At 43.5% G+C, this 14,298-nt stretch overlaps 1 protein-coding gene across 1 annotated transcript in view; it reads left to right on the top strand.

Moving 5' to 3' along the window:
• The window catches only part of NELL1 (neural EGFL like 1), a 956,032-nt gene that overhangs the window by 276,150 nt on the left and 665,584 nt on the right, over window positions 1-14,298 (top strand). Inside the window, exon 11 of the mRNA XM_026454011.1 lies at window positions 9,182-9,255. Coding sequence (XP_026309796.1) covers window positions 9,182-9,255 — 74 coding nt within the window. The remainder of the gene's footprint in view (window positions 1-9,181; window positions 9,256-14,298) is intronic.

Below are 14,298 nucleotides of genomic sequence, written 5' to 3'. Positions count from 1 at the left end.
TCTCTCTGGCTGCCCTTAAGATTTTTTCCTTCATTTCAACTTTGGTGAATCTGGCAATTATGTGTCTTGGAGTTGCTCTTCTGGAGGAGTATCTTTGTGGCGTTCTCTGTATTTCCTGAATTTGATTGTTGGCCTGGCCTGCTAGGTTGGGGAAGTTCTCCTGGATGATATCCTGTAGAGTGTTTTCCAATTTGGTTCCATTTTCCCCCTCACTTTCAGGCACCCCAATCAGATGTAGATTTGGTCTTTTGACATAATCCCATACTTCTTGCAGGCTTTGTTCATTTCTTTTTCTTCTTTTTTCTTTTGGTTTCTCTTCTCGCTTCATTTCATTCATTTGATCCTCAATCGCTGATACTCTTTCTTCCAGTTGATCGAGTCGGTTACTGAAGCTTGTGCATTTGTCACGTATTTCTCGTGTCATGGTTTTCATCTCTGTCATTTCGTTGATGACCTTCTCTGCATTAATTAGTCTAGCTGTCAATTCTTCCACTCTTTTTTCAAGATTTTTAGTTTCTTTGCGCTGGGTACGTAATTCCTCCTTTAGCTCTGAGAGGTTTGATGGACTGAAGCCTTCTTCTCTCATCTCATCAAAATCATTCTCTGACCAGCTTTGATCCGTTGCTGGCGATGGGCTGTGCTCCTTTGCAGGAGGAGATACACTCTTATTTTTTGAATTTCCAGCTTTTTTGCCCTGCTTTTTCCCCATCTTTGTGGTTTTATCTGTCTCTGGTCTTTGATGATGGTGACGTACTGATGGGGTTTTGATATAGGTGTCCTTCCTGTTTGATAGTTTTCCTTCTGACAGTCAGGACCCTCAGCTATAAGTCTGTTGGAGATTGCTTGAGGTCCACTCCAGACCTTGTTTGCCTGGGTATCAGCAGCAGAGGTTGCAGAAGATAGAATATTGCTGAACAGCGAGTGCACCTGTCTGATTCTTGCTTTGGAAGCTTCTTCTCAGGGGTGTACTCCACCCTGTGAGGTGTGGGGTGTCAGACTGCCCCTAGTGGGGGATGTCTCCCAGTTAGGCTACTCAGGGGTCAGTGACCCACTTGAGCAGGCAGACTGCCCCTTCTCAGATCTCAACCTCCGTGTTGGGAATCCCCTGCTCTCTTCAAAGCTGTCAGACAGAGTCGTTCGCGTCTGGACAGGCCTCTGCTGCTTTAGCTGAGCCCTGTCCCCAGAAGCGGAGTCTACAGAGACAGGCAGGTTTCCTTGAGCTGCTGTGAGCTCCACCCAGTTCGAGCTTCCCAGCGGCTTTATTTACCTACTTAAGCCTCAGTGATGGCGGGCGCCCCTCCCCCAGCCTCGCTGCTGCCTTGCGGTTAGATTGCCGTAGACTGCTGTGTTAGCAAGGAGGGAGGCTCCGTGGGCGTGGGACCCTCCCGGCCAGGTGTGGGATATAATCTCCAGTGTGCCGGTGTTACAGCGCAGTATTGGGATGGGAGTTACCCGATTTTCCAGGTGTTGTGTGTCTCAGTTCCCCTGGCTAGGAAAAGGGACTCCCTTCCCCCTCGCGCTTCCCAGGTGAGGCAATGTCTCGCCCTGCTTCAGCTCTAGCTGGTCGGGCTGCAGCAGCTGACCAGCACCGATTGTCCGGCACTCCCGAGTGAGATGACCCCAGTACCTCAGTTGAAAATACAGAAATCACCGGTCGTCTGTGTCGCTCGCGCTGGGAGATGGAGACTAACACTCTTGAAATTTTAGTGGATGTGTCGTTTTTTAAAAAAAAAACAAATTATATTTTGTGTGCAGTTGAGGTTGTACTGTGCGGGCAATTTTATATTCTGGTCTGTTAACTTGCCATTGTCACTTAAATATATTATTATGTTTTAAAACTTCTTCATAAATGTCATTTTCATGAGCTTCATTGTTTCCCATTGTTTGACTGTTGCATAACTTTTTTTTAACCAGTCCCAAATCATTGATATCTAGATTGTTTCCCACTTTTCAGTATTATAAAGTACTCTTAAATAACATGTTTTGTATAGACAACACATTTTTGTATTTTATATTTCCTGAAGATACATTCTTCAGGCTAGAATTACTGGGCCAAAGATGAACATTTTCAAGACCCTGGATACATATAGTTAAATTGCCCTCTCACTAGATGTGTGTGGGACAGTCATTTTTCTTTATGCTAATTTGTTTGATAGTTTTAAGTTTTAAAAATTATTTCAGAAAATAACTCAATTTTATTAAAATGTTGATACATGCACTAACTAAAACATCAGTGTTTCTGGTTTTTTTCCTTTGCATGGAATTCATAGCAATTTAGTTAGGTAGCACTAATTTTCTCATAGCTCTGATTGGTAGCAAATACATTATTAAAACACTATTCTAGAAAAACTTAAAAAGAAATGATACAAGGCACCTCTGGTAATTAAAAGGTTGAGAACTTCTGGGCTGGAGGGCTTTCATTTCTTACCAGTTTTTAATAGAAATATGCATTAGGTGGTTACTGAGTACTGGTGCCTGGAATAATGATGAGGGATCCTTCCCTGCTTTAGAGGAGCTCACTTTCAAGGCAGAGACATGGTTTACAGTGTCTGGAACTGTAGGTGCACTAACATTAGGCATGTGTACGGGGCACTGTTGGAGTACAGAGGAATGGTCTGGGAGGGAGGTGGAGGATACCGGGGAAAGGCCTAGGATGCTTCCTGGAGGACATGGAGCCAAGTTAAATATTTTGTACCTTCTAGAAGTTGACTTTGGTGGGTTAAGCAGTGGGGTGGAGAAGAGAATGAGGATTGCTAGAGCAGAGTTCTAACACTAATCAGTGGAATTTCTGGACGTTTTCAATGTCTTCACATCAGAAACATGATAGAGAATATTTACTTTGGTTGTCCTTTTTAAATATAAGTATGTGAGGTAATGCATATGTTAGTTGTTAGCCATACCACAGTGCCTACGTATTTCAAAACATCATGCCGTAGACCGTAAATATGCATACCTTTTGTCAGTTAAAAAATAATAAAATATTAAAAAATGACAAAAAATAAAGTGTATCTTGTATGAATAACTCAGTCGAATCTTGTTTTTTAATCCAGTCTGACAGTCTGGATAGTTTTGTTTGAATTGGATCATTTAATCCATTCACATTTAATATTGTGAGGGGTATAATTGAAACTCCTGTTTCCTGAGTACCATGTTTTTCCTTGGTTTAGTTCCTTATTTTGATTTTTTTCATTTTTTTGTGGAGCTGCCTGAAGTAAATCTCTTTTATGTGAATTTAAAGAAAAATGCCCAAGCTTCTAGGGACACCAGGTAAAGGTAGGGTCATGACAAAGGCAAAATGAACCAATATATAAAAGCAGATTGTGTTGGCTGCTCACTCACTGAGTGTTCACAGACTTCTTATGGCCTTGGGAGCTGCAGCACTTACAGATGAGGGCATCTGTTTAGAAATAGGAAAGAAGTTTTTCTAAGCATCCATGGTGGTACAGAAAATAGGGAGTTTCATTCCTCAAACGTTTGTTAGGTGTCTGCTCTATTCAGGGCATGTTTAATATACCTAGTTGCACATTAAAATTCTCTGGTGAACTTCTTAAACTTGGAGGTTTCCAGGGCTCCACCTAGACCTGCATAATCACAATCTCTAGGCAGCAACATCCTGAAATCAGTATTGTTTTGGTAGACAGATTTGAGATCTACCAGAGATAGGAAGAAATGAGGAAGATGGAGAAAAAAATATTTCTTCTATGCAAAACAGTATGTGTGAAGGAATAAGAGTGGAAGAGGGAAAGGGGAATAGTGTGTTTGATGATAACACAGGATTTTTGTAGGTGACAGTTTGAAATAGAGCTGCAAACCTGAGTTGCGGATGGATGATGAAGATGGTGAAGACATTCAGTAATTCTTACTGAGGTCCTTCTGCCAAACACTGTTGTCAGTTCTGGGGGCAACAGTGGACACATATGGATCGTTTACTCTGGCAGGCACTGTATTTAACCTTTTATATATATTAATTCATTTAATTCTTCCAACAACTCTTAAGTGGTAGGCTCCACTATTATCCCCATTTTACACATGAGGAGGTGAAACCCAGAATGGAGAAGTGACTTGTCCAAGGTCTGTCAGTTTTCAGGGAGCCAAAATAAAGCCCTGGCAGTCTGGCTTCAGAACCCAGTGGGATGCTCTTGACCTGTTGGCTCTACCCATTGTTCTCCAGAGAGATCTCTGTTACAATAAAGAGCATTATTTCACATGAACACTGTGGAAAACACAGAAGGCACACAGAGTCATTAACACAGAAGGCACACAGAAGGCACAGAAGAAAACACAGAAGGCACACAGAGTCATTAACTCCATCTGAAATGTACATATGTATGTGTGTGTTAAGAAAACATCATAGGCAACAGCTGAGCAGGGTATTGACAAATGAAGAGGAGTTTTCCAGGCGTACAAAGTAGATAAGAACATAACTGCCAGAGGGAATTGCACACACAAAATCATGGAAATAAACCAGTGTTGGTTTTGGTACTTCAATCAAGGTTTTAATGCAGAGTTGTGGCATAATCAAAGATGTGCTTTTAGAAAGGCTACTGCATCAAGAGAGCTGGAGGTGGTGGGGGGTATGGAACTTGGGCGTATTCCAGGTGGAGGTGTTGAGGCTGGCAGGCAGGCACAGCCTGGGAAGATGCAAAGGAAGGGAAGGATGTGGGTGACAACCAAAGGAGCTGGCACATTAGAGATACTCACAGGTACTGTTTTGCATGAGACAAATGGATCAGGGACAGAGCATCTGCAAGGGAGAAGTTGCCAGGTTTTGAACAAGAGCCTGTGGGAGACTCATGGTGTGATTAACAGAAATAAGACAGGTGGAGGAAGCAGTTTGGGGAGCAGTACATTCCGTTTGACATGTTTGAGTTAGAGATGCCTGAGGGACAACTAGTTTGATGTGGGTGTCTTGCTCATAGAGGTGGTATCTGAAGCCAAGACTGTGAATCAGCTCACTGAGGGAGGAAGGATGCTTGGGTGTTCAGCCTCTCTGATCTGCCACTCTCCTTTAAAGTGTAAAACAGTGTGCTGATTTTGACATTCTAGGCTGCTGAGTACCAACGGATGGCTGGAGGGTGTTCAGGGTACAAATACCTAAATAAAGATAGGGAAACCTTACATCCACATCTGACAGGGACGTCAAGCTGTACCTGTCAATTGGTTATTCAGTGTGCACCTGAATGGCAAAAGTCTTCAATTATTGCACCAGAAAAATCAAGGTCAAAATTGAAGGGCCAGGTGTCTGTGGGTGCAAAAAGATACACTGCGTAACTCTTTATATCCTCAGTACATTTGTTTCTGACATAATGGAGAAGTGTGTGTTGATGCTAGGTTTCAATTCTGTGTTTGAGCACTGTGAAATATTCTAGTTTGCATGTCACCAGTGTGATATGAAGAGCTTTAGGTATTCATTTACACTTCTAATTACACTGAAAGCTGTTGGAATGGAGTCCCAAATGCCCCAGCCAAACGCACCAGAGCCTGACTCACCTTATGCTTAAATTTCCTCAGACATAAAAAATATGCCTTTTGGCTAGAGATCAAGAGGCTGGATAATGAGAACTGATGTTAGGCATAGGAATGCAGTGGCAGGGAAGGAGGGCTGTTGTCAGAGAAGTGAGGATGAGTATGAGAAAGCAGGAGAAATTCTTGTGACCTCCAGTGGTGATCCTGAAAGTCGTCCTAAGATAATTTCATAGATACATACATTCTTCACCAGTGCCAAATTGCAGATGGTTGGGGCATGCAGTAACATGTTGATCTCATTTGCCAGCACAAAAGCACCCTGCTATGTGAGGACATAAAGTTCAGTGGACATTTAATTTTTATAAGAGACTGGTAGATTCGAGGGGTGGATGTGTCTCCATGTGTGGTGTGAATGTAAACAATGAGGTATTTTTATCTCCAGATTAGGAGTTCTGAGATGAGCCTCTCAAAGGGGAAGAGAGGATTTGGACAAGTGCCTTAAGGCAGGGGAGCAAATGTGTTAATACCATTGTGGGAGTGGCAAGGGGCAAAGGAAGAAGAAATGTCTATTTCTTTGCTTCCCAGCTTGGGCCAAGAAGCAGATGGCAGATTTGACAACAGTGCACTGAGCAGAACTGTCACTCTGGAACAGGCTGCCTTGCCAAGTTGGCAGCAGCCACATTTGGGAGTGTGGGAATTTATTAGACAAGAATTCCAGACCTTGGAGGTGTGGTCTCCACATATAGGTACATTGGGAAATCCAGCTCTCATTAGGACCAACAAGTCATGGTCAACTGATTTACCTACAAAATTGAGGTATAAAAGATGATCAGGGATAGATTTTGTTTAGTGAAGGACCTATCCAGACAATTATATTAATTCTCCATTTTTTTTGGTGTCTACTTTTAATATTTGAAGTTGTATTGAATGCCAGAAATAACTCTTATCTGTGGATCAAGAAATTTGTTTTTTGCTACCTACTGGAGGCTCATTAATTTGAAAATGATTTATTATTACTCACAGTAAGTCCTGAGGCTTGGGGCTTGGAGCTGGAGATAAAATTATAGGCATTGTCCCTACCCTCACGGAGGCTGCAATTAGCAGCAGGGACATGGTGGGGTGTAAAATTAAATGGGAAATTAGGATGTCATGTGATATATATTCTGTTGGGATTAGGTCCAAAGTACAATAGAATAAAAAAGTGAGGATGATTAACCAGTGTTAAAGGGTAAGAACAAGTTCTGAGGGAAGTCAGCCCTAAGCGGGAGCTCATGGGTGTATAGAGGGGGAGGTTGCCAGTGGAAGGGGGGTGGGGTGCTCTGCCGGTGTTTCTGAGAAAGAGAACAGTACATGTAAGGCCTGGCAGTGAGAGAGAAAGCGTGTCTAGAATGTATGTGGAGGTGTGAGTGTTTGGGAGGGTGAGTGAAATCACAGGAAATGGTGGGCTGTGAACTTTGGGAGATAAGAAGCCTCATGAATGGCCTTGTTTGTTGAACTAAGGATTTTGGACTTTATTCTGAGAGCTTTAGGGACCCTGATTTTAAGCAGGGCCTCATGTTTACACTTAAAAAAATGTATGTCTGACTGTTACATGAAGAAGGACTGGTGAAGATTGAGACTAGAACATGGGAGAGCTAGGAGAGACTAGAACATGGGAGAGCTAGGAGGCTGTGGTAGTACTGAAGAGGGACGATGACAGCCTGAACAAAGACAGTGTCTGCGGGCAGAGGGTGGGGAATGGAGAGGAGGAGGTTGACTTGAGAAACTTAAGAAGGGAACATTGATAGGATTTGGACACTGACTGGACATGGAGTTGTATAAGACAGAGAGATTAGAAGGATGCCAGGCACTGGGGTGTGGGAGCTGGGATGGATACTTGTGCCATTGCCATTCACTGAGAGGAGAATGCAGGAGTGGAACATATTTGGGTGGGGAGTGAGGTGGCTGCAGGTCAGGTTCTGAGGGGAAGCAGACTCTGAAATAGAGATTTACATGTACCTTATTAGGAAGTGCTCTGAGGATCAATTCTGGGATAGGAGTGAGGTGGTGAAGGAGGAAGAATTGGGCAGATTCAGTATGTGACAACACATGCTGAACTCATTCCTACCGGGAGCTTTGGAGCTGGAATGGCCCTTCAAGTTATCCTCAGTTTGGAGAAAGGGGGCCAGGACTGTGTACCATGTTCTTAACCTTGGGCAAGGTGGCTCTCTACAGCCCTGTACAAGTCTTAGATCTCCATTCAGGGGAGAGCTGTTAGTTGCCAACTGTCACAGCAGTTGTAAGAATGTATCCTTTGCTCATGGAAGTAGATCTCCACATGCCACAGCATCGACTAGAGGGTATGATGTTAAACAAAGCATGTCCCTGGACTTTCTTCTTCCTGTGGCTAAAATGGACTAGATGACTACTATTTTATTTTATTGGAAGGGAGGAATGAAAGCCCCATTTCTTACCTGGTCACCCTCTTTGCCTTTCAGATCTTGCCCCTCAACATCGAAAGGGGTCTAGGTTCTTTATCTGCAAACATAGCACTTGCCTCACTTAGTAATTATACATTCACTGATGTGATTATGTAATTACTGTCTGTTTCCCTGATTGTAAGCTCCATGAGAAAACAGCTTTGGTTCTTGCAACATCATATCACCAGTTAGCATGTTGCCTGCCCTTTAGTAACACTAAAATATTATTTGAATGGAGAATGAACATCTCATGAAAACCAGAGGATTTTATAACTAGGAAACCACAGATTTAATCAGCCCATTTTTAACAGATACAGATATAGGGGCTCTGAAAGGTGAGGTGGTTCTATAAGACCAACACTGAGTTAGTGGGAGAGATTCTTAGAGTGCATATCATTGCTTCTGTTCCTCCTAGAGCTGGGGCTAGAAGGGTCCTCATCAGGGCAGGAGAGGGAGTGACCAGATATTTGCTTCTTTTTTCCTGTTGAAGTGGATGGAGAATTTGGTGGTGTTAGATTAGGATCATATCAAATTGACATAAGCTGTAGTTGCTTAAAAGTGAGTCAGCCAGTTAAGTCAAGAAATGAGTTTCAGTGCAATCTAAATTGAGTGGTAGGAGCTCCATTTATGTTTCTCTTTGAAATTTTCTGCAAGTTCACCCCCCTGCCCTTCCTGGCAGCCTTTTAAACTCACCTTTCCAAAGGCATTCTCTCTAGTGCATTGATCTAGCACTTTACAGGCTATCCTGGTATTTCTCACTTGTCGCATGTGTATTTCTCACGCCCACGCCCATGATCACAAGGAAGAAGAAATGGTGTCCTTCTCCATTGTGGCTGAGGTTCTGAGGAATGGAGTATATGTGAGTCCCCTTTCACCCAGTTGTTTGTTTTAGCTGGAGTGTCTGAATCAAAGCTACTGCTAGTTGTACTCCACAGCGATTGCCACCAGTTCTTTCTTGTTTTAGCTTCTTACTACATCAATTTATTCTCTAGTTCCTTTGGCAACTGTAACATTGAAATAATTGTATATCCTGGCTGTAAAGGCTGGGCAAACACAACCATGATGAGGCCTGCCTGGGAGATTTAAGGGTTATCCTCCACACAATTCCCATGTCTTTCACTTTAGACAAAGAGATTTGTATTGCTCAGAAGCAGAGAATCTAGGTTTCTGTGGAATCTGTTGGAGTTGGAAGGTACCTCTGAGGTCATTTTGTGGCACAGCAGGACTGTCTGACCCATTTTTATGTTTTATTACAGCAAAATGTATCTATGGAGGAAAAGTTCTTGCAGAAGGCCAGCGGATTTTAACCAAGAGCTGTCGGGAATGCCGAGTAAGTGTTAATTTTATGGTCCCTATCACTTCTGGAAAACGAATAGATAGATGTGTGGGCTTTAGATAAGGTTCTTGAGTGGGGCGTATTGGCCTGGATAGGTCCCTGAGGGGTGGAACTCTCTGTGGTGGGCTGGCATACAGGATGAGGAGGATCCAGCCACTGTCATTTATGTGGTTAGCTTGCGGTCAGCTGTGGATCAGGTAGCCTTGGAAGAAGCTATTACGGCAAGGATGTGAGACGAGAAAGAACTAACAGCTACTATTAGTTAGGGAGGCTGGTGGGTGGCCCCAGGAAAAGGTTTTGAGTTGGTGTTAGGGGAATCAGTCTGCAATGCTAGTTGTGACAATACTAATTCTACTCCCAGAGGGCTGATATACTGTTAAAAATGCCTCTTTCTCCTGCCTGCCCCTCCTATGTATTACTTGAAATAAGATTTATAAAATCATAGATCTCATTCAGTAATCATTCAACAAATATGCATTAAGCAAATGCTATATGACAGCATTATAGTGGGTTCTGGATATACAACAGTGAACAAAACAAAGTCACTGTCTTTATAGAACTTGCAGAGTAGTGAGGGGATAGAAGAATTAAACAAACATATAAAGGCAAATTCTATAAAAGTATGAAGTAGGCTGAAGGAATAGAGAGGTCTGAAGTGGGGATGGGTGGACTGAGAAGACCTCTCTGAATTGTAAGTTTGGAACAAAGCCCTGGGTAAGGTGTGGGAGTCAGCCATGCAAGTATTTGGGTGAGTGATTACTTAACCAATAATTGCTTCCTAGGTAGATGAGGGAGAAGGCACATTCCAAAGAAAAGGAATTGCACTTATAAATGCCTAAAGCAATAAAGACAGCAGGTTTTACTTAGGGACCTGGAGATAATTTGACTTGGGTGAAGTTCTAGAGCACATGTGGGAGAGTGATGAGAGATGAACCTGGACAGATAGACAGAATAGGTGAGAATGGAACTAGTTTGGACTTGATCTGAATGGAGATGAGAGTTCATTGAAGCTTGCTCTCTCTCTCTTGCTCTCTCTCTCTCTCTCTCTCTGTGTGTGTGTGTGTGTGTGTGTGTGTTATGAGCAGCCATGCATTTCCAAAGGTCACTGTGATTGCAATGGGAGGACTGACTGGAGGAGCACCAGATTAATTTGAATAATTGTAAGAAATCACCTAAGGTTATGATTGAAGGCAGTGATAGTGAAGATGTACAGGAAAGGAGATTCGAGAGCTATTTGAAAAATGGAATTGAAAGGATTCGAGTGATTGGGTTTTGGGGAAGGCTAATATGATGGGGAGGAGAAACCCAGATGATGTTCAGGTTCCTGGTAGAGTTGCAGGGAATACCAGTTTCTGTTTTCCCAAGTAGCCAAAACCTCCCCTGGCTAACGTAGGTAAAAATGACAATGTTATTGAAATGATATTGGGGGACTCGCAGAATCCTCAAAAGTCCAGACCAGGCTTGATACTTGATAGAAACCAGAGTCCCAGAAGTTAGGAAGCAGAAACCATAGCAATGGCCTACTAGCGGGGATCCTGGCAAGCACATTGCTGCTGTGATGAGTGACTTTCAATCATTTCTACTGTCCTGGAGTCACTTATACAAGATTTAAAGTTCAGAGAGAGGACATATGATTAGCAAAGTTTGGATCATATGTCCAAGCTCTGATTGTTCAGGATGGGGAAGAATTTGACTCCTTTATCCTCTGTGTAAGGTGCCAGTTACCTGGAATTACCACTCCATTAAGACTGCATGCAATGGAGAAAACATTCCCCAAGAACACTGTGGTACTCATGGGAAGGGAGACTGGATCAGAAGAAGCCAAAATGTGATGAATGCTCTCTTCATTAGGTGATAACGAGATATTGATGCAGGAAGAGGGACATTCAGGAGGAGGAACACGTTTTGTGGGTGAGGAGGGAGTGAAGAGCAAGTGAGACCAGGTTTAGACGTGTTGAGTTTGACTGTATTTTGGCTATCTACACAAACTCTAAAACTTAGTGGCTAAAACTTATATTTTATGATCATTTCTCGTGGTTGCATAGGTTGAATTGGCTCAGCTTAATGATTCTCATTTGGGGTCTCACATGCAATTGCAATCCGATGGCTGCTGGAGCTAGAATCCTGTGAAGGCTTGACATGGCTGGCTCTCAAAGATAAAATAGCCATGGCTGGCTATTGTACTTTTGTGTCTAGCACCTCAACAAAGATGAATAGAAAGAGATTTCTCTCTGTGTCTCTGTCTGGTGTGCGCTCTCTCTTTCTCTGTATGTGTATGAGTGTTCCTTGTTCTCTGCAGCCCCTAGACATGCCTACCTTGGGCTTTTTTTTTTTTTTCTGATACTGGGTGTCACTGTGTCTCCCAGGCTAGAGTGCAGTAGCACAATCTCGGCTCACTGCAACCTCTGCCTCCTGGGTTCAAGCAATTCTCCTGCCTTAGCCTCCTGAGTACCTGGAATTACAGCCACGTCACCATGCCCAACTAATTTTTGTATTTTTAGTAGAGATGGGGTTTCACCATGTTGGCCAGGCAGGTCTTGAACTCCTAACCTCGTGATCCACCTGCCTTGACCTCCCAAAGTGGTGGGATTACAGGCGTGAGCCACTGCACCTGGCCCCTTGGGCTTCTTTATACCATGGTGGTCTCAGGGATTTCTCACATGCCGGCAGGTTCTCCCAGAATAAGCTTTCCAAAGACCAAGGTGAAAGCACCAATATTTCTTAAAACCCGGTCTCCAAAACTGGAACATCATTTCTTCTACATTCTAAAGGCTATACAGGCCCAGGCCAGATTTATTGTAGAGGCAGACAATACAAGGGCAAGAATACCAGGAGGCATGATTCATTAGGTAGACAGGCATCTTTGGAGACCAGCTATCATAATAAGACTTTGTGATATCATTTTCTACTTAAAAATACCCACCTCCAGCCAGGCCTGGTGGCTCATGCCTGTAATGCCAGCATTTTGGGAGGCTGAGGAGGATGGATCACCTGAGGTCAGGAATTCAAGACCAGTCTGGGCAACATGATGAAACTCCATCTCTACCAAAAATACAAAAATTAGCTGGGCATGGTGGTGCATGCCTGTAATTCCAGCTACTCCAGAGGCGGAGGCAGGAGAATTGCTTGAACCCAGGAGGCGGAGGTTGCAGTGAGCTGAGATTGTGCCACTGCACTCTAGCCTGGGCGACAGAGTTGAGACGTCATCTCAAAAAAAAGTATAACAAAACCAAACCCCACCTCCAACATATCGTAATGGGAAGTTACTAACCTAATAGGTTAGTGGATTTCCATGGCTGGAAAACATTAGGAATCAGAGAATTCCTTTAATTGGGTGAAAATCTATCCCCCTTGTAACTTCTATCCAGTGGCTTTACTTCTTCCCTCTGGGGGATAAGAGGGTGAGTCTAATTACTCTTACAATGTAGCATTGTGGTTGAAAGGTCAAAATCTGCAGTCAGGTGGACCTGGGTTTAAATCCTGAAATTTTACCTAATTGTTAGTGAAGTTCAGAGTTCCTCGTGTTCTTTTCCCCCATTGGGTTCTATTAAGAGGTGGGCTGGAGAACATCACTTTAGATTATTACTTCCTCCTGCAGGGTATGTTTTCTCTCCTCACCACTCCCACTGCAACATAATGGAAGACAATTACAGGCATAATCACCAGCCCTGGAGGAATGTGGAACATTTTGCCTAGTGCCTTGTGCTGAACTGTCAAACCCATTCCTTTTCTGCCTAACATTAGCTGGGATACACTAGTCAGAAGAGTGACACTTCTTACCTATCTGATCCTGGTTTCTAGAAAATAGAACCTGAGGCCTAGGTATTTGTGTTGATGCTTTATTTATTTATTCTTTGGTGGTCATGGGAGTGGAGAGAGGAGGGCGAAGGGTATAGTCCTAGGAATGCAAGAGTGAGGCACAGACAGAAGGAAGTATGGAAGGAAAGGCAGGAGAGCAAGTACAAGACGGTGCATAGCGGAAAAGCCAGAACCCCACAACAAAGCACAGCTGGCTTTGTGAGGCATCTCCTGACAAGCTGACAGAAATCACTGTGTCTCAGAAAAGACCATCCTTGCAAGTGCTCTTACTTACATTGTTTCATTTTTCTTTTCATCACACCTCTGGGAAAACAGACAGGAATGTATCCTAAAGATTTAAAAGAATGAGGCATTTAGAGACTTGTAGAAGCACTCAGGGGGATACTAATAAAAGAAAGGCTTGAATTTTGTTCTTTATGGAGGACTAGGAAGGAAAGACTTTCCCTAAATTCTGTCTCTCATTGGCCAGATTGTACCCTAAAGGTTAGCTTCCTTGAACCTCCCTATTTTGATTTCCATTCTTGCCCTCTTGGCTGCTGCTGGGAATGCCAGAGATTCCAGGAGTCCGGGTGGTCTGGTGGTTACGCAGGTGTGGTGGTCTCTCTGCATCAGTGGGTACTGCATCAGCGCCTAATTATGTAGCTATGTGTCCGGAATTGGTAGGTTCTTGGTCTCACTGACTTAAAAGAATGAAGCCGCGGACCCTCGTTGTGGGTGTTACAGTTCTTAAAGATGGTGTGTCCAGAATTTGTTCCTTCAGACGTTCAGATACGTCTGGAGCTTCTTCCTTCTGGTGGGTTTGTGGTCTCGCTGTCAGGAGTGAAGTTGCAGACCTTCATGGTGAGTGCTACAGCTCTTAAAGGCAGCATGGACCCAAAGAGTGAGCAGCAGCTAGATTTATTGAAAAGAGCAAAGCTTCCACGGTGTGGAAGGGGACCCAAGCGGGTTGCAACTGGCTGGCTGGGGCAGCCTGCTTTTATTCCCTTATCTGACCCCACCTACATCCTGCTGATTGGTCCATTTTACAGAGAGCTGATTGGTCCATTTTGCCAGAGTGCTGATTGGTGCATTTACAATCCTTGAGCTAGACACTGAGTCACAGAGTGCTAGTTAGCTAGATACAGAGTACCAATTGGTGTATTTACGAACCTTGAGCTAGACACAGAGTACCGATTGGTGTATTTACAAACCCTGAGCTAGACACAGAGTGCTGATTGG

The sequence above is a fragment of the Piliocolobus tephrosceles genome, chromosome 13 (assembly GCF_002776525.5).
Source record: "Piliocolobus tephrosceles isolate RC106 chromosome 13, ASM277652v3, whole genome shotgun sequence".
Taxonomy (NCBI): domain Eukaryota; kingdom Metazoa; phylum Chordata; class Mammalia; order Primates; family Cercopithecidae; genus Piliocolobus; species Piliocolobus tephrosceles.
This window is presented reverse-complemented; position numbering and strand designations above follow the sequence as displayed.